The sequence below is a fragment of the Rhinatrema bivittatum genome, chromosome 3 (genome assembly GCF_901001135.1).
Source record: "Rhinatrema bivittatum chromosome 3, aRhiBiv1.1, whole genome shotgun sequence".
Lineage (NCBI taxonomy): Eukaryota > Metazoa > Chordata > Amphibia > Gymnophiona > Rhinatrematidae > Rhinatrema > Rhinatrema bivittatum.
Window position 1 is genome coordinate 429,567,877 of NC_042617.1, and position 20,957 is coordinate 429,588,833.

General features: G+C 45.3%; 1 protein-coding gene across 1 annotated transcript in view; it reads right to left on the reverse strand.

Annotated features, from left to right (window-relative positions):
- Positions 1-20,957, reverse strand: part of SH3YL1 (SH3 and SYLF domain containing 1) — a 223,298-nt gene that overhangs the window by 41,578 nt on the left and 160,763 nt on the right. Inside the window, exon 7 of the mRNA XM_029595777.1 lies at positions 1,223-1,385. Coding sequence (XP_029451637.1) covers positions 1,223-1,385 — 163 coding nt within the window. The remainder of the gene's footprint in view (positions 1-1,222; positions 1,386-20,957) is intronic.

The following is a 20,957-nucleotide window of genomic DNA, read 5'->3' on the forward strand; positions in this document are numbered from 1 at the left end:
TTGTTCCATTAAACCATGTCTTTCTATATGTTTTGTGATTTTGATATTTAGAACACTTTCCACTATTTTTCCTGGCACTGAAGTCAGGCTAACTGATCTGTAGTTTCCCGAATCGCCCCTGGAGCCCTGTTTAAATATTGGGGTTACATTTGCTATCCTCCAGTCTTCAGGTACAATGGATGATTTTAATGATAGGTTACAAAGAAGTAGAGGAAGGTGAAAAGAAAATAACCTTTGAAAAGGGGAGAGAAACACAACAATGAGGAGGGTAAGAAGAAAAAAGTAGGAGAGAAGAAAGTACACTGCAAAAAGTATAGTAACAGAAAGAAGCAGAAAAGGGAAAAAACTCAAAGGGAGAAAAAACTGAACAAAATTATTCTCACATATATAAGAAAGGTAGGAAAACTATTTAAAATTTGATTTTACAGTAACTTTGAGGTCCATATTTAAATGGTTTGTCTGGCTAAATTCCCAATTTTGCCAGACAAATGATTTTTGCATTTCTTGCCAGTTTGATTGTCCCTGATTTATCTAGTTAAGTAGTTAGCCAGTAAGACTTAGCTGGATATGTTAGCGGCACTCCAAAGCAAAGCAAAATTATTTGGGTAAGTTAATCAGATAACATTAGGCCTAACTTAGAGCAGTCCTAAAATTAACTGGATAAGCTTATCTGGCTAATGTTTAGATAGCTGGGTATATTCCGAGACACACCCAGACTGCTGAATATCCAGCACAAGTTAGGCAGATAGGTTTATCCAGCTTACTTAACTGGATTCCCATAGCTGAATATTAACCTTAATATTTATTTTTACATACTAAGCATCACATAACTGTATACAATGTTCAACAAATGTGCCATAAAATCTTGAAAACTGTGTTGCCAAACTTTCTAACCCTGGCAGAAGAATCTATCTCTGAGGTGCTGTAGGAAACTGGGGGCCTTAAAATAAGTTATAATATATAAGACTAGCATTCTTTACCTACTCATCTTTTTCTAATAGTGCAGTTATACCTCATGGCAGTCATACATCGAGTGCTGGACACATTAAAAAAAAGCAAACAGTGTGGTATGTCTTTAAGGAGGCATGATCAGAAGACTAAACTGGAAATAATTTTACAATTATTTCATCTTATTTATTGAATCTGTTACATGCCAATACATCAAAGTTAATTAAAAAAAAAGAAAGGAATCTAATAGTATATACAGAGGTACATGACAAACCTTTTTTTGTTCTCTAGCTGCTTTTCTCGCATTGTTACTCTGCTCAGCATTTTCATATTTTTCAGTGAAAGAATCAAGAACTTCATAAAGTTCATCTGCTTGAGCAGGACGCAGCACATCACCAGATAAGATTTCACAAGCACGAATATCTTGACAATAAAACCTAAACAAGAAAATGTATATTCGTTACTGTATATATTGTTACATGATACAGTGTCTCCCAATCTTTTCAAACCCAAAACAAAAATGTTGTGTGGCACACATCTTCCACAAAGCAGGCAGTGCAGACAGTGAGAGAACTCATGGCCAAATGAAGAACTCGGAAAGCAATGAAAGTCCCACCAGTCTCTACTCCAAATTTTAAAACGAAGGGAGAGAGACATAAGAGCCCATCTCGATGAACCAGTTCCTGCTAAATACAAGTGCAGGAGAAGGGAACATTCAAACTGATGTGGGCAGCCAGCTCAGTTAATTAATTTGGCTGCTGAATGTAGCTGTCAGTTTCTTCACTGCTACTGCTCCCAACTTTCAGAGAAATATCCAGTGCTCAGTGCATGCTCTCCCTGTCTCATTCAGCCTGGGGATAAGACAGATTAGAAGGACTCAAATCAGGAAAGATGAGGAGTTGCAGTGTCACGTGTTAACCCGGTTTTTTTTAAACAACAACTTAGGCAGTCTTCTTAAAATTAAAGAATTTTATTATTGAGAGGAATAAAGGAAAAGAAACTCAGAAAAGTACATTTAAAATCACTGCACAATCATTTTCTGAGGTACTGGAATCAGATCTCCATCTGTAGCAGAGAAATATGCCAGTCAACTGGTCCTTTGTTCCAACCAAAACTTTATACCCTTCTTATCTCTATCACGCCCATTTCCCCTTATTTGGTATTACTCCTCACAGTTTCTCTGGTATCTATAACATTCCTGAGCCCTGAGCAGACTTCACCACAGTGCTTTGGTATTTACGTGTTACTTAGCATACATATAGAGTCTCTTGATGTGATTGGGGTTAAAAGGTCTTAGACCCATGTATAGGACATGATAGGAAATAGTAAAGGCTAAGATCAAAGGAACTGTAAAAACAACAATTAGAATCAACAACAATTAGAATCACCACCTCTCACCACCATCCGACCTCTCCAAATCCTACAAAATACAGCCGCCAGAATACTCACAGGAACAAGAAAATTTGATCATATTACTCCAACTCTCATTTCACTACACTGGCTTCCAATAAAATACAGGATTGACTACAAAATACTATCCATAATTCACAAAATAATATACGAAAAACAAACATTGGCTCAGCATATCCATAAAACTCCACTTACCAAATAGAAATGTCCGATCAGCGAACAAAGGCCTACTAAAAATCCCACCAACCCGTCACAAACTCATCTCAACTTGGAAGAGAGCCATATCCCTAGGAAGTCCTGAACTTTGGAACTCCCTCCCAACGGACATGAGAACACAACAAAATTTAAAAACCTTCAAAAAAGAGCTAAAAACTTGGATGTTTACAAAAGCCTACCAAACCTCCGAATGACACTATACTTAAACGACTTTACCAGACTATACCAGAATGACTCTATGAAAGAATATATACTAGAACGACTAAAAGCCATGTTAACAAATGTATGATTGTATGATTGTAGAAATTGATCCTTTGTAAACCGTTGTGATGGCGAAACCGAACGACGGTATATAAAACTCGATAAATAAATAAATAAATAGAATCAAAGGCTTTGCATACAGGTTATTTCCTGAGACTTTTGAACTGCATCTGGGTCTTATTCCTCACACAGTGCAGTGTATGGGGTCCAGCTATCCACACTCTAGGGCTCATGTTGTACCTAGGAAGAAGAGTCATGCATGATTACATACTTTATCAGAAAGGAGCCCCTACACATTTATAAGAGCCACTGCTTGAATCCGTTGTTTCTGCCGGGTGCTAAGAGCAGAGGCCAAATGCTGGCCTGGATCTGAGCATCAAGCACACCTGATCAGGTCTGAAAGCACATTGGTTGGGAAATACTGACATAATAAAATCATTTAAAAGAAGAAATAAAGGTCAAATAAAGGTCAACATTTAATCTTGAAGGGAAAGTATTTTTATTGAACTAAATTATGTTTAAACAATTTTTATTGGATTTTCAACAGATACATTAACAAATACATTAACAAAGGGGAGGGTGAGGTCTGATCCCTCCCCCACAAAAGAGGAACCCAACACAATAACAACATTACCCCCAGTCCCAAGAGCCCCTCCCCCCCCCCTCCCCTCATAGTCCAATACTGGTGGAACAGACGAATGGTGCCAGGCCTGGGAGACCCGGGCGCCGGGCAAGGTCATCAGAACACCGGCGGTCTCACTCACTCATTGAGCACGAGGCTCCGCGCCCGGGAGGACAGCTGTTGAAGATATGGATTCCAGATATTGAAAAACCGCTGTCGTCGTCGCGGAGAACCTCGAGCCGCCGTACCCTCCATAGTCAGCATCGCGTGCAGTTGATTCCTCCAGGCCCAGAAGGATGGGGGGGGGGTCCGTGGAACGCCAGACCTGCAAGATCGTTTTTTTTCCCACCAGGCTGGCTTTTTGTAACAACAGTCATATCTGTAGACTAGCTTTTGAAGGCTATGCCCCCTTCATCAAGTCAATTCAAAATGAGCTAGGTATGAACTTACTGATGTCCCTATAAAATCCTTTTTACATGTTTCAAAACTGCTTAATTTAGATTGTCTAATGTTCATAGGTAGTTCTGAAGTTCTATTTTAATGTCTGGTCAAAGGAATATCATCTTGCTTTTTTCCTGTAATCTTGTATCCGTGAAAGTGTATTCATTTCTTTAACTTAAAAACATAAGAATATAAGAAGTTGCCATACTGGGTCAGACCAAAGGTCCATCAAGCCAGCATCCTGTTTTCAACAGTGGCCAACCCAGGTCACAAGTATCTGGCAAGATCCCAAGGAGTAGACAGATTCCAAGCTGCTCATCCTAGTGATAAGCAGTAGATTTCTGCAACTCTATCTTAATGATGAATTATGAACTTTTCCTCCAGGAACTTGTCCAAACCTTTTTTTAAATGCAGCTACACTAATAGCTTTCACCACATCCTCTTTCAATGAATTCCAGAGCTTAATTATGTACTGAGTACAATTTTTTTCTTTTATTCGTTTTAAATGTATCACCTAGTAACTTAAATTTGTGTACCCTATTCTTCATACTTTCTGAAAGAGTAATCAACCAATTGTTTACTCTTTTCATTCCACTCATTATTTTATAAACCTCTTATCATATGTCCCCTCAGATGTCTCTTCTACAAGTTGGAGTCTTAACCTCTTTAGCCTTTACTCATAGGGGGACTCGTTCCATTCTCTTTATCATTTTGGTTGCCCTTTTCTATATCTTTTCTAATTCTGCTATATTTTTTTTGAGATGTGGTGACCAGTACTGCACACAATACTCAAGATGAGGTTGTACCATAGAGTGATACAGAGACATTATAGTCTCTATTCCTTTCCTAATAATATCTACCATTCTATTTGCTTTCTTGGTTGCTGCTGCACTCTGTGCAGAAGATTTAGATGTATTTTTAACTTCACTATTCGCCTTTTTCCATTAGGAAAATTTACCAATTATCCCTATTCTCTTTCTGTCTTTTAACCAGTCTGCAATCCACAAAAGGATACTGCCCCCATCCCATGATTTCTTTAATTTCCTAAGAAGTCTCTCATGACAGACTTTCTGACTATTTTCACCAATGCAACATCCAGCTTTACTTTTTCTTTTTACATTGAATAGTGCAAAACTTTCAGATACCTGAAAGGTTTTAATGATTCACAAACTTCAAACCAGTCCGCTGGACAGCAGATAGTAGACCTAGAGGTCACAAAATGAAACTCCAGGGGAAACGACTCAGAACCAACATAAGAAAATATTTCTTCATGAAGATGATGGTGGATGCCTATAATACCCTTCTGGTAGAGGTAGTGAGGATGAAAACAGTAAATGAATTCAAAAGGGCATGGGATAAACACTGGCTAGAGCATGTAATGAAGAAAAGTATTATTGGGGTGAACTTGCATGGAGCAGCAGTTACTACCCTTAACCAATTAACTTTCGTGCTTTTGATGCAATTGCAACATCGTGCTCTGCTTCAATAGCAGGGGTTAAAGAAGAATTATGCAGATATTAGGCAAAAACACAGGACTGCTTCTACTGCCAAGCCCAAAAGCAAAGCACATTCAAGCATCATTGTCTGAATTATCAAGGTTGCTCACCCTGTAAAAATGTTTCTAGCAGTAATTTTGTTATGGGTTTGACATTTGCTTTTTTTTTTTTTTTTTAAATATCTTTACTACTGTGAGTAGTAGAATAAAAATAGAATCTTCAAAACTACACAAATCCAATGGCTAGGGCTACAATTTTCATACCAATATACAGACTCAACATTCACACCCTATCCTGTTTATGTATTTATTTTTTATCAAAACACAATTTTGATATGAGTCCAGTTACAACACAGTTCCCAAATGTTTCCATAGCTTAAAATATTCTCTGCAGGACAATAAAGACTTATAACCTTGAGATCTATGTGTCTTAACATTTCCATTGCTGCATGTGTCTACATTTTGGCTTTCCATAACAAAAATTATGGTAACTCCTCAGTATTCCAACATAACAAGATCTTTTTTTTTTTTTGCTAAAGTAAGAGCAACACAGATACATTTCACTTCACCTGCTAGTAATTGTAAGCCACCATTAACATTATACAAATATGCCATACTGCCATTCCAATCAATAGTTTTGTTTAATACATATTGTAATACATTACGCATGTTTCCAATATGTTTGTAATTAAGATATTCAGTAAACAAATGACACAAATTGCCACTTTGGTTCTTACATTTTAAACACAAATCGTTATTCCAGAGCTCCATCTGTGCACCTCTTTTCCTTGTTCGATAAACCCTATGTAAAACCTTGAACTGTATCTCTCTCGTTTGTGGTTGTAAATTGTAAATTTCTTTATACTGCCATAAATGCTTTTTCCATATCAGCTACTTCAAGAACAAGACCCAAATCCTCACCCCACAATACTGCTAGTTTATGCAATCGTTGACTATCTTGATATTTCTTATTATGGTTCATCCAAATAATTATTTAGTTAGGCATTTTGTATACCGTCATTCCAAAAGAAGATCACAACGGTTTACAGTATTAATGGTTTACAGTATTATCATTCATAAGCATGGTCAACAATCACAATGTGGGCAGTGTGGAATAGGCTACACCCATTTACTCCTCTTCCCCATCTTCCTCTCCCTTACCCTCCCACTTATACCATGCCCATATTAATCCACTCTCATGCTGCTTAAGTTCGAAAATTGCTTTTATTGTTGGACAAATAATGGCCATAGCCCAAACATATATATTACTAGGCAAAACTTGCAATGTTATAACATCATAACATAACCCAATCAAACAATGTTCCTTAATCTAAAACTATACAGGGTTAACTCCTGGTGACCAACGCCCTACTAGCAAGTGATGAGCCAATTGGCGGATGTGGCTACTCCGGCTGTAGAAGCCGGGATAGCGCAGCAGACACCTGGCCGTAGTAGCCACGGCGTCGTCGTGGGATGAGCTTACCACAACCCGACTGTGGAATTCCGGGTCTCTTGGTCGAAACACCCTCAGTGTCCCCTACCCTCTTGGCTGTTGAAGCGACAAGGGTCTGGGTCATAACCTGTTAGGCTGCCGGCCTGCTCCTAGCCTGCCTGTTCACGTGCTCCTGGGCCGCTGGCCCAGGCAAAGGCCTGAAGTATAATCCATACGGGCCTTGCTAATGTACTGGTCACTGCACCGCAATGCCACGGGCTGTGACAAGCGCTTAAGGAGGTCCCTAAGGCACTAAGGTAATGGGAGGCTGGGCGGGATGCCAAATCAGCCAGAACTGGGCAGGAAAGGGTCCTGCCGAATCGTGGCTTCCCCCTTTAAGGCCCGGCCCCAGCCAACGAGATGCCACGCGTCCCTACTCGTTCGTCCCTCCCCCAACGCCATTGCATCACTTCCTCCCTCTCCCTCCCCCTTCCCTGCCGCTGCCTTCCGCCCTCCCCCACGTCCCCATTGTGCCCCGCTCCCTAATCAGAGTTGCGGGCTCTCAATGTGGGCAGTGCGGAATAGGCTGCACCCATTTATCCCATTCCCCAACTTCCCCTCCCTTTCCCTCCCACTTATACCATGCCCATATTAATCCACTCTCACGCTGCTTAAGTTCGAAAATTGCTTTTATTGTTGGACAAATAATGGCTGCAGCCCAAACATAACATTGCAAGTTTTGATTGGTAATATATATAACATCATAACATAACCCAAACAATGTTCCTTAAACTAAAACTATACAGGGTTAACTCCTGGTGACCAGCACCCTACTAGTAAGTGATAAGCCAACCCTGCCATTGGCAGACGTGGCTACCCCGGCCGTAGAAGCCGGGTTAGCGCAGCAAACACCTGGTCGTAGTAGCCATGGTGTCGTCATGGGATGAGCTTACCACGACCCGACCGTGGAAGTCCGGGTCTCTTGGTTGAAACGCCCTCAGTGTCCCCTACCCTCTTGGCCATTGAAGAGCATGGGTCTGGTGCCGAATCAGCCGGAACTTGGCAGAAAACGGGCCTGCCGAAACGCAGCTTCCCCCTTTAAAGCCCTGCCCCGGCCAACCAGATGCCGCACCTCCCTGCTCACTAGTCCCTCCCCCGACGCGTTGCGTTGCTTCCTCCCTCTCCCTCCCTTCCCTGCCGCTGCCTTCCGCCCTCCTCCATGCCCCCATTGTGCCCTGCTCCCTAATCGGAGTTGCGGGCTCTTAAGCTTTGTTCCGTCATGCAAAGAGAAGATCACAACAATTTACAGTATTAGCAATTATATTCATGGTCAGCGTTGTGTTATCGTTTACCCTTCTAAATCAACACTGAAGCTAATACAAATTTGAATTCATGGTTATGCATTTTCAAGGCTTTCATAGTGGTTCCTATCTAATTTAGTTCCTATTAATTCATACAAGATCTACATAATATTGAGAATAGGTTCTAATCCTACTAGTAATTCCTATCTGTCTCGGGTACAGTCAATGCAGTTATCAGGTTTATATAAGTTTATGTTAAATCGTATGCGATTCTGAAGAGCCATGTTTTTAGTTCATGCTTGAAGTTCTTTCGTTCTGTTATTTGATGGTCGATCTTGCCCGCTAAATCAATCAGGGTGTCCAGAGACGCGGGAAGGTCGCGGGCTGCCAGCTCATCCTTAATTTTAGGTGAGAGCCCTTTCAAGAAGATGGCCCTAAGACAGGGTTTCTCCCAGTGGAGTTTGGTGGCATCCTGAACTCGATGGTACAGTCCATCAGGGAACGTCCCCTTGATGGAGGAGCAGGAGCTCGGTGCTTGCCAGAGTCTGCCGACCGGGGCTTTCGATAACGGACCGTAACCGGTCCAAGAATCCAGAGAGATCTAGGAGAAAAGGATTTGAACGCTCCCATAGTGGTGAAGCCCAGGCCAGGATGTACATCATCTTGGTAAGACTATCTGGGAACAGTGTAGACTGAAGGCAAAAGTGCATATTGCACTGATTGAGAAAACCATGGAACTGATGAGGATCGCCCGCATAGCAGGGAGGAGCCGGCAAGGAAACAACTGGTCAATGAACTGGAGCTGCCAGCGAAGAACTCGGCGTAGGTGAAGCAGCAGCATTCGCTGAGGTGACTGAGTCCAAGCGGGCATTGAGACGCTCCATAGATGCCGCAGGTGACTCCAGGACTTTCCGTTGCTCCAGTATCTTTGTTGCCAGACCCGGTATAGCCTGAAGAGCAGAAGCCTCCGCTGGATCCATGGCCTTGGCTAGCTGTTATGGGTCGTAGATCCCTGGGCTGAGGGGGAATTGGCACTACCCGTGGGGAGGAGCCCCATGGGTCCCCACTGTTGGCAGGCAAAGCTGGGAGTGGACTGAGACCCTGCTGGAGCTTCACTACTACCAACCCTCATTCCCCTCAGGTTGAGCCCTTGGGTACCGGGCTAGCTGGACTTATGTGGGGTCTCAAGGAGTTCGAGTACAATGTGGAACCTGGTAAGGCAACTCGTGAAGACTGGGCACAGGCTAGGGTCGTGACAGGCAGCTGACTGTGGTCCGGGTGCAGGCATAGGTCTTGGCAGGTGGTGAATCCCGTAGTCCGGGAACAGGCGTAGGTCTTGGCAGTTGGCGAATCTCGTAGTCCAGGTACAGGTGTAGGTCTTGGCAGGTGGCGAATCTCGTAGTCCGGGTACAGGCATAGGTCTTGGCAGGCAGCGAGTCTAGTAGTCCGGGTTCAGGAATAGGTCAGAATGCACAGGCAGGTCAAGATGCAGGAATGAAGGAATGGAACTGCCAGGAACAGAAGCAGGAGCCAAGTAGCCAAGGCAAGGACTGAGAGGCAGGGCTTGCTTTATATAGGCCAGGGTCAAGAGGGAGAAGCCCTGGCACCTACCGTAGAGGGCCCTCTAAATAGGGTCATATGATGCGCACGCCTAGGAATCCCGGGGTGTGCAGGAGGGCCCAGCCGGAGCTCGGCCACGTTCTGGCCAGGAAGGAACAGCAGAGTCGGAGGCCCGGTGGGGGATCAATGCGGGAGGAGCACTTTTGCTGAGGCTCCCTGTGGCCGTGAGACTCCCGGGGCCAATGAGCGGCGGGCGGCCACACCGATAGGTGGAGGGAGCCGGTCGCAGACTACCTTGGCTGGTTCCCATAACAGAGGCCTAGTATAAGGGAATTGCAATAGTCTAAGTTTGAAAATATAAGTGTTTGTAAGACAGTGCGGATGCCTTGTATTGTTAATAGGGGTTTTAGTTGATGTACAATTATCAGTTTGGTTTATCCTGATTTGATTAATTTGCTTTATGCTTTTTCATAGTGAAGTTCTCGTCGATTTGAATTCCTAGGTCTTGTACTTCATCTGATGATATAATAATGGTGATTCCTAGGTTTAGGGTTGGTGGATTGAATGTCAAGTTATTTCTCCTTAGCCATATAATTTTGGTTTTTTTTGTGTTTGGAGTTAGTTTCAGTTGGGAGAGTTTTTGTTGTATGGCCTTCATATATATTGACAGAGTTGTTGCAGTTTTTTCAAATGTTTTTCGAAAGGGATGTAGAATTGTATGTGTTGGCATATATATGAAGAATTTTATTCCCAGATTTGCTAGTAGAACGCATATGGGCAGGTGATAGATGTTGAACAGAGTGGCTGAGAGTGCTGAACCTTGGGGGACACCTGTATCGATCGGAAAGGTGTCCAAGATTTGATTACCTAGCTTGACTTGGAATGTACTATCTTTTAAAAAGGAGGAGAACCATTTGTAGACATTTCTGCCTATTCCAATTTCATTCAGCTGGTAGTATAGCAGGGTGTGGTCTACTATGTCAAATGATACTTTTAAATCTATTAGAGCCAGTATATATGTTTCATTGTTGTCAAAGCCTTGTAGCACTGGGTCAGTTAAAGAGATGAGCAGAGTTTCTGTTGAGCAATTTTTTCTGAGTCCAAATTGGTTTGGGTATAGTATTTTGTTGTCTTCAAGGTGGTTTTCTAATTGTGATAAGGCTGCATTTTCAAGGACTTTTGCGATAAATGGCAGGTTTGAAATTAGTCGGTAATTTTCCTAGTCATCAATTCTGCCAGTTTTGTTTTTTAGAATTGGTTTGATCACAGCTTGCTTTGCCATGTTAGGGACCAGGCCTTCTGCAAGTGAATGGTTTATTATGGTTGTGACTATTGGGGTAAATTTGCTGTGTACCTTTTTCAGGGTACTTGCTGGGATAATGTCCAGTAGGTGAATCGCGGGTTTCATTTTAGTGATTATTTGGCTTACTTCAAGTTTCAATACTGTGTCAGATGAGTCCCATTCCACTTGGATGGATTGTATTTCTGGTTCTTTTGATGGTCATTCATGGGAGAATTGTGCTTTGAATGTATTGATTTTGTTTAACAATGAATTAGCATATTTATTGTACGATGTTTTTGAGAAGTAACAGTTGTTTGAGATGGAGGAGGATGGGTCATAAGAACATAAGAAATTGCCATGCTGGGTCAGACCAAGGGTCCATCAAGTCCAGCATCCTGTTTCCAACAGAGGCCAAAACCAGGCCACAAGAACCTGGCAATTACCCAAACACTAAGAAGAACCCATGCTACTGATGCAATTAATAGCAGTGGCTATTCCCTAAGTATAATTGATTAATAGCCATTAATGGACTTCTCCTCCAAGAACTTATCCAAACGTTTTTTGAACCCAGCTACACTAACTGCACTAACCACCTCCTCTGGCAACAAATTCCAGAGCTTTATTGTGCGTTGAGTGAAAAAGAATTTTCTCCATTTAGTCTTAAGTGTGTTACTTGCTAACTTCATGGAATGACCCCTAGTCCTTCTATTATTCGAAATGTAGAGATTACTTACCTGATAATCTCCTTTTCCTTAGTGTATGCAGATGGACTCAAAACAAATGGGTATAGTGTGCTCGTGCTAGCAGTTGGAGACGGATCTGACGTCAGCACGGGTACATATACCCCCACAGGAAGTGCCGCAAATCAGTAATCTTCCTTGCAAAAGCTGTAGCTGACCGATCAATTAAATGAACAGGATTATCCTGACCGATTGATAGTAGCTGGAGACCGCCAGTGTTCACAACTGGAAGGCGTCAACACCCGGCAGGGTGGATGCCCTATTATAAGAAAACATGGCTTACCGTGAGTCGGTGAATCCCCATGTATGCCGGCAGCCGGGCGGGATGCTGAGTCCATCTGCATACACTAAGGAAAAGGAGATTATCAGGTAAGTAATCTCTACATTTCCTAGCGTGTAGCAGATGGACTCAAAACAAATGGGATGTACAAAAGCTACTCCTGGACTGGGCGGGAGGCTGCCCGAGGGCCGTTTAGGATTGCCCTCACAAATGCTGTGTCCTCCCTGGCCTGGATGTCCAGACAGTAGAATCTGGAGAAGGTATGGAGGGAGGACCATGTCGCCGCTTTACATATCTCTGCAGGTGACAGCAGCTTAGCTTCTGCCCAAGAGGCGGATTGCGCTCTGGTAGAATGAGCCATGACCTGTAGAGGCGGTGGTTTTCCCGCCTCTATGTAGGCTGCCTTGATAACTTCTTTAATCCAGCGGGCGATGGTTGGCCGTGAGGCCGCTTCCCCTAGCTTCTTCCCGCTGTGCAGGACGAACAGGTGGTCCGTCTTTCGTACTGCTTCTGACATTTCCAGATATCTGGACAGCAGTCTGCCGATGTCGAGATGGCGTAGCATTCGACCTTCCTCCGACTTCTTCAAACCTTCCGTGGTAGGCAAGGATATGGTTTGGTTGAGGTGAAAGTGTGAGACCACCTTAGGTAAAAAGGATGGAACTGTGCGAAGATGGATAGCCTCTGGAGTGATTCTGAGAAATGGATCACGACAGGATAGTGCTTGTAGCTCTGAGATGCGGTGTGCTGAACACACAGCCAGCAAGAACACCATCTTCAAGGTTAACAAACGGAGGGACAGGCCTCGAAGGTGCCTGAAGGATGATCTCGCCAAAAATTCCAATACTAGGTTGAGGTTCCACAAGGGCACTGGACACTGCAGTGGCGGGCGAATGTGTTTGACTCCTTTCAGGAAACGTGAGACGTCTGGGTGTTTGGCAATGGTGTTGCCATCACTCCTGGGACCGTAGCAAGACAGCGCTGCTACCTGGACCTTGATGGAGCTGAGGGACAGACCCTTCTGAAGTCCATCTTGTAGGAAGTCCAAAATGATAGGAATCTTAGCGGCATGCGAATTGGTGCCATGAGAGTCGCACCAGGCTTCAAAAACTCTCCAGATCCTGATATATGTGAGGGATGTGGAGAACTTGCGTGCTCGGAGGAGTGTATCTATAACCGGCCCTGAGTATCCCCTTGTCTTCAGTCTAGCCCTCTCAATGGCCAGACCGTAAGAGAGAACTGAGCCGGATCCTCGTGGAGGATGGGACCTTGCTGCAGCAGGTCCCTGTGTGGAGGCAGGCGTAGAGGATTCCCTGCCAGTAGTCTTCTCATGTCTGCGTACCAGGGTCTTCTTGGCCAGTCCGGGGCCACTAGAAGAACTAGGCCTCTGTGTCGCTGAATCTTGCGTATAATGGCGCCCAGCAGGGGCCATGGAGGAAAAGCATATAGCAGGATTCCCTGAGGCCACGGCTGTACCAGGGCATCGATCCCCTGGGATAGCGGATCCCGCCTGCGGCTGATTATCTGGGTACTTGAGCGTTGGACCTGTCTGCTAATAGGTCCATGCCCGGCGTCCCCCACTGATCCAGAATCATCTGGAAAACTGTGGGTGACAGCTGCCACTCCCCCGGGTTTAGGCTTTCTCTGCTGAGGAAGTCTGCCGTCGTGTTGTCCTTCCCGGCAATGTGGATGGCGGAGATGTCCTGAAGATTTGCTTCTGCCCAAATCATCAGGGGTGTTATTTCTAGGGACACTTGTTGGCTTCTGGTTCCGCCCTGTCGATTGATGTATGCCAACATGGTGGCGTTGTCTGACATCACTCTGACCGCTCTGTTGCGAAGTCTGTGGGCAAATCGCAGGCACGCTAGCCTGACTGCCCGTGCCTCTAGTCGGTTGATGTTCCACCTTGACTCTTCTCTGGTCCACCGCCCTTGGGCGGTGAGTTCCTCGCAGTGTGCTCCCCATCCGTTCAGGCTGGCATCTGTAGTGAGCAGGATCCAGGTTGGGGAGGACATTCTTGACCCCTGGCTCACGTGGCCGGGCTACAACTACCACCGTAGCTGATACCGCACTCTGGCCAGTAGAGACAGGCGTACGGTGTAGTTCTGTGATCGTGGGCTCCATCGAGATAAAAGGGCGCGTTGAAGTGGTCTCATATGAGCCCGTGCCCATGGTACCACCTCCAGAGTGGATGCCATGAGGCCGAGGACCTGTAGGTAATCCCGAGCTGTGGGCCGGCTGGCGCTCAGCAGGACCTGCAGATGACTCTGGAGTTTTGCCTTTCTCTTGGAGGTTAGGCTTATCTTGTCTTCTTGGGTGTCGAATTGGACCCCTAGGTATTCCAGCGACTGGGATGGCTGTAGGAGCTCTTGTTTATGTTGACTACCCATCCAAGGCTTTCCAGAAGAGCTATAACTCTGTTGGTTGCCCGGTGGCTCTTCTCCGGTGACTTCGCCCTGATCAGTCAATCGTCCAGGTAGGGATGGACGAGGATTCCTTCCTTCCTGAGTGCCGCCGCCACTACTACTATGACCTTGGTAAAGATCCGTGGCGCGGTGGCTAACCCGAAGGGTAAAGCCCGGAACTGGAAGTGTTGATGCAGGACTTTGAAGCGTAAATAGCGCTGGTGATCCCGATGGATTGGGATATGCAAATAGGCTTCCGACAGATCTAGGAATGTGAGAAACTCCCCTGGCTGTACTGAATTCTTGACAGACCGCAGAGTTTCCATGCGAAAGCTGGGGACTGACTTGAGGTCCAGGATGGGCCGGAAAGTGCCCTCCTTCTTGGGTACTATGAAATAAATGGAATAATGCCCAGAATTTATCTCTCCTGCAGGTACTGGGATTATGGCTTTTAGGGCCAGGAGCCTCTGTAAGGTCACTTCTAGTGCCGCTGCCTTGAGCGGTGAACAAGGAGATTCCACAAACTTGTTCGGCGGAAGCCGAAGGAAATCCAGGTAATATCCTTCTCGGATGATGGCGAGGACCCACTGGTCCGAAGTGATCTCGACCCACCTGCGGTAGAAGAGGGTTAGCCTGCCCCCTATGGCTGCTACCCCCGGATGGGTCAGCTGATTGTCATTGTGGGTTGCGGCCGGGGCCAGAACCAGAGCTGGGTCTCTTCTTGTTGTGCTTAGTTCGAAAGGACTGGTTCCTGGCCTGGGAACGAGGCGCTCGATAGCGAGTCCTATAAGGGTTGAAGCGCTGAGAATTTCTACCTCTAGATGGTCTAGAAAAAGAACGCTGGCTCCTCCTCGCCCTGTCTTCTGGCAGACGGGGTAATGGAGAGGCACCCCATTTAGTAGCCCAGTTCTTGATATAGCTGCCGAACAGTAAGGAACCCTTAAAGGGCATTCTTGTGAGCCGTGTTTTGGAGGACGAGTCGGCTGCCCAATTGCGTAGCCAAAGCTGTCTCCTGGCTGCCACTGAGGAGGACACTCCCTTGGCCGCCGTACGGATGAGGTCGGAGGCTGCGTCAGTGAGAAATGCGAGAGCTGATTCCATGTCTGCTCCCTGGGTGTTGTTTCTCGCCTGTGATAAACAGGAACGCGTCACCACGGTGCAGCAGGTCGCGATTCGTAGGGACATGGCTGCTACCTCAAAGGCTTGTTTCAGAATGGTGTCCATGCGTCGGTCATGCGAATCCTTGAGGGCCGCTCCCCCCTCAACCGAAATGGTGGTGTGCTTCACTATTGCATTAACTATGGCGTCTACCCTGGGGCACACCAGCAGCTCCTTGGATGCCAGATCCAGAGGGTACATGCCTGCCAAGGCCCGACCCCCTTTGAATGAGGCCTCCGGTGCCTTCCATTCCAGATCGATTAGCTGCTGTGCTGCTTGAAGGAGGGGAAAATGGTGAGCCGGTTGGTGCAGGCCCTCTAACAGGGGGTTCATTTTAGGATCCCCTGGGGTCTCCTGGCCCAGAATGGCCAGTTCCGATAGGCATTGTGAGACCAGGCCTGAAAGATCCTCTTTCCGAAAGAAGCGCCTCATGGTCCGATATGGCTCTATCTCCGAGGGAAATTCACCCTCCTCGGGGGGGCTCCTCACTATCCTAGAAGCAATCCGAATCCCCATAATCGGGACTGTCGGGAGGTGAGTGGCCACGCCTAGGTCTCGAGGGGCCAGGTACCGGATCCACCGGAACGGAAAGACTCATTCGAGGAGCAGACTGCATCTGGACAAAGGCATGAATCCCCTTGAATAATTCCACCCAGGAAAGCGAAGCCGGATCTGGCCGTAGGGGCACCAGGTCTCTTGGGTTCCCTGGTTGCTCGCCGCGGCCCGCTAAGTCCGGTCTGCTCCCTGAGGAACCGCTGGGCTGGGGCCGGTCCTCTCCTGGAACTCCCATGGCCTCCTCACATTGGGCACATAGTGAGTCTGCTCCCTCGCTCTGTGTGGCTCTGAGGTTGCATGCTGAGCAGAGGCTTAGAGCTTTCATGCCAGATTCTGGAGGTGCCGGCCCTGCGGCCGCATGGGCTCTCTTATGCTCCATTCGCCTGAAAGTCGGTGTCGCCCAATAAAGTGCGCCTAACAAGAGCGCTTAACAGCAGGCGCCTAGGAACGGCGTCTTAGAAACGTGCGCCTATACACGGGCGGCTTATAAACGTGCGCCTATACACGGGCGTCTTATAAATGTGCGCCTATACACGGGCGGTTTATAAACGTGCGCCTATACACGGGCGTCTTATAAATGTCCACCTATACACGGGCGGCTTACATACGTGCGCTTATACACGGGCGTCTTACAGACGTGCGCCTATACATGGGCGTCTTATAAATGCCTATACGCGGGCAGCTTACAATGTGCGAACAATGTGCGCCTCTCGCGTGCGCTAACAATGTGCGCCTATCACGTGCGCTATCAACGTGCGCCTATCGCGTTCGCTATCAACGTGTGCCCTATCGCGGGCGCTGAGCTTAGCAACGTGCGCTCATCGGCGAAGATGAGTAGGCAGGCAAAAATGGCGACCTCCTTGGCGTGCTGCCTCATAGGCAGGCCCAGCGAATCCACACTTCCTCGGAGACCAAGTAACGATATACGCCTTACCTTGTCTTCGGCGCTTCCCGGCTGCGACCCGGGCGGTCTCCGGCTGTGGGGGGAGAGTACCTTCAACCGCCGCGCATAAGGAAGTGCGCCCGCTGCCTCTAGGCCGCTCCTGAACCCGTCTCGCTCGGGGGCCAAGTCCACGCCGGGACCGAGGCTGCCTCCAGGCTGCGCCCGAACTCGTCTCGCTCGGGGGCCTGAGCCCTTCTCACTCGGGGGCTAGGTCCCTGCTGCGAACCGGCCACCGGACCGAGGCTCTTGCTTCCGAGGGACCACGGAAGTCAGCTCGGGAAACTCAACTGGGTGAGTGACCACCTGGTATCAGCACAGGAGTGCGGGGTTTGTCTTCAATAGGTTTCTTCTAGGAATTTAGTCGTTAGAATTTGGAAACACGCTCAGCGAGCGTGAGGTAGCTCCAAACTGCTTTGGAGACGGAAATTACTGATTTGTGGCACTTCCTGTGGGGGTATACGTACCCGTGCTGACGTCAGATCCGTCTCCAACTGCTAGCACGAGCACACTATACCCATTTGTTTTGAGTCCATCTGCTACACGCTAGGAAAGTGCAAATAACCGAGTCACATCTACTCGTTCAAGACCTCTCATGATCTTAAAGACCTCTATCATATCCCCCCTCAGCCATCTCTTCTCCAAGCTGAACAGCCCTAACCTCTTCAGGCTTTCCTCATAGGGGAGCTGTTCCATCCCCTTTATCATTTTGGTTGCCCTTCTCTCTACCTTCTCCATCGCAACTATATCTTTTTTGAGATGCGGCGACCAGAATTGTACACAGTATATAAGGTGTGGTCTCACCATGGAGCGATACAGAGGCATTATGACATTTTCCGTTCTATTAACCATTCCCTTCCTAATAATTCCTAACATTCTATTTGCTTTTTTGAGTGCTGCAGCACACTGAGCTGACGATTTAAAAGTATTATCCACTATGATGCCTAGATCTTTTTCCTGGGTGGTAGCTCCTAATATGGAACCTAACATCGTGTAACTACAGCAAGGGTTATTTTTCCCTATATGCAACACCTTGCACTTGTCCACATTAAATTTCATCTGCCATTTGGATGCCCAATTTTCCAGTCTTGCAAGGTCCTCCTGTAATGTATCACAGTCTGCTTGTGATTTAACTGCTCTGAATAATTTTGTATCATCCGCAAATTTGATAACCTCACTCCTCGTATTCCTTTCCAGATCATTTATATATATATTGAAAAGCACTGGTCCAAGTACAGATCCCTGAGGCACTCCACTGTTTACCCTTTTCCACTGAGAAAATTGACCATTTAATCCTACTCTCTGTTTCCTGTCTTTTAACCAGTTTGTAATCCACGAAAGGACATCGCCTCCTATCCCATGACTTTTTAGTTTTCATAGAAGCCTCTCATGAGGGACTTTGTCAAACGCCTTCTGAAAATCCAAATACACTACATCTACCGGTTCACCTTTATCCACATGTTTATTAACCCCTTCAAAAAAATGAAGCAAATTTGTTAGGCAAGTCTTCCCTTGGGTAAATCCATGTTGACTGTGTCCCATTAAATCATGTCTTTCTATATGCTCTACGATTTTGATCTTGAGAATAGTTTCCACTATTTTTCCCGGCATTGAAGTCAGGCTCACTGGTCTATAGTTACCCGGATCGCCCCTGGAGCCTTTTTTAAATATTGGGGTTACATTGGCCACCCTCCAGTCTTCAGGTACAATGGATGATTTTAATGATAGGTTACAAATTTTAACTAATAGATCAGAAATTTCAATTTTGAGTTCCTTCAGAACCCCTTGATTAGGTTTCTTACTTTTTCAAAGAATAGTTTTAAATTATATATTGCACCATGGATCTGTTTTGTATAGTTAGCATTGTTTAAATGTTCACGGTATTTAGTTAATAATGATCTGTATTTTTCTAGATATTCCGTTGAGTGGTTTTTTTCTCCTTTGGTTTTCAGATTTTCTCAGGGTTTGTTTGGCATCCTGGTTCAGGTTATCCTGTTGCCTCATGCGATCCAAAAAGGATTGCATGCCGCTTGTCGTGTCCCTTTAAAGGGCTGCGATCGTCATCGGAGGGCGCCTCCGGCACCCCTCCTGACGTCATGCCCCCCGGCGGGGTTCGGGGTTCGGCAGCAACCAGGATCGGAGGGCGGAGAGGTTGGTATTGGGGGTAGGGGAATTTTGGCCGTTCGACCTTCGCTGCGCTCCCCCCCCCCCGTCCTAATTAGCCGGGCACGCTGCCATCAAGGGTGGGCTCCGGTTATTCGTCACTGGGCTCACCGATAGCTCTTTGTTCTACCAAGGTTTCTTTTGTTTAGTTGTGTGGCCATTGTTTTTGAATGCTTTTTCCCTGGATTTAGGCAAAAGTTATTAGCTATTTCGTTGATGATGTTGTCCCAGGAGTCAAAGGATGAGGAGGCATTATTGTGATCAAACGCAGATAATTCATTTTTAATGGATTCTTCAAGTGTTTTAGGTTCTATCTTTTTTTGGAACTTAAAAGACTGGTTATTGTGTGTGTTTTTTGGTTGTGTGCTGAGGAGAGATATTTCTGCCTTTATTATCTGATGATCAGACCATGGTAATATTTTGTGGGATAGATTGATTTTCAGTTGTTATTGGCAAATATTAAGTCAAGGATGTATCCTGATTTGTAGGTGGAATTGGTTACAAATTGTGTCCACCAAATGGCTTCCATAGTATCAAGGAAGATTTTGCATGATGTAGCTTTTGTTGTACTGTCTACGTGACGGTTAAAGTCACCTACAATTAGAGTTGATTCAGGAGCTGGGAACAGCTTATGGAAGATTTTGATTAAAGGTGAACAATCTTTTTGGAGGGCTATAGATCAGACTAATGTTTAATATTGGAGATTTTAGTAAGACAACTTCATTGGATGGGTTTATCTCAATTTTGTATGGTTTAAGCTTAAGAACTTTTTTGCAGATTATTAAGAGGCCTCCACCTTTTCGCTTGGGTCTGGGGAAGTGAAAGATATCATCGTTAGGGTGGTCAGTTTGGTTTAAGAGTACATTATCACAGTCTTTCAGCCATGTTTCAGTGATGCAGAAATTGAGGGGTTTAGTTCTTCTAGCAGGTCATTTATAAGGGAATTTTTTTTTTTTTTTTTAATAATGAATGAAACATGTATTTTGTTAAATTTTTGTTTCATTTCCAAAATAGTTTCATCATCCTCAGTGTGAGTAATATCTGACAAATCATCTTTACTGGAAAAAAAGACAGTAGTGCTGAGCCTGTAAATATGCAAATAAGCTTCTACTGGGGATATTCCAATCCTCTAACTCTTGGAAAGGATATATAATTTGTTGCTCTGGATGGACAAATTGCCCCAAGCAATATAGCCCTTGATCCTTCCAAATCTGAAAGTTGTTACAGTCCCTGCATCCTAGAAACTCTGGATTATTCACCAGAAACAACAAAGGAGAAACCTCCAGCCTAAGTTGTTGTGCATTTCTCCACCATCTCTCCATTCCTTCCTAAATACTGGGAACCAAAAACCTCATGAGTTATATGTTTGTAATTAATGTCTGGCAAAGTGTAACAAATTTATGGGAGTATAGCGTCTAGCCATTTCCATAAATAACTGGTCCAAGTCAAATTTTGACTGCAACAAAATATAATATTGAATATAAAACAACATTGTGGCAACATTATATGCTCGCAAGTCAGGAAATGCTAATCCTCCCTTTATTTTTCTCTCTGGTGAGTTTAAATGATATTTGCACTATCATTTTTTGCCATATAAACAATGTTATTAAGGATCTGAATTTTTGAATCTCTATTTCATATCCACATTTAACATCTGTAAGTTATAGAGCAATTTTGGCAAAACTCCTATTTTAATTACTGTGCACCTACCAATTAAAGATAAAGGGTAATCCATCCATTTTCTTTTC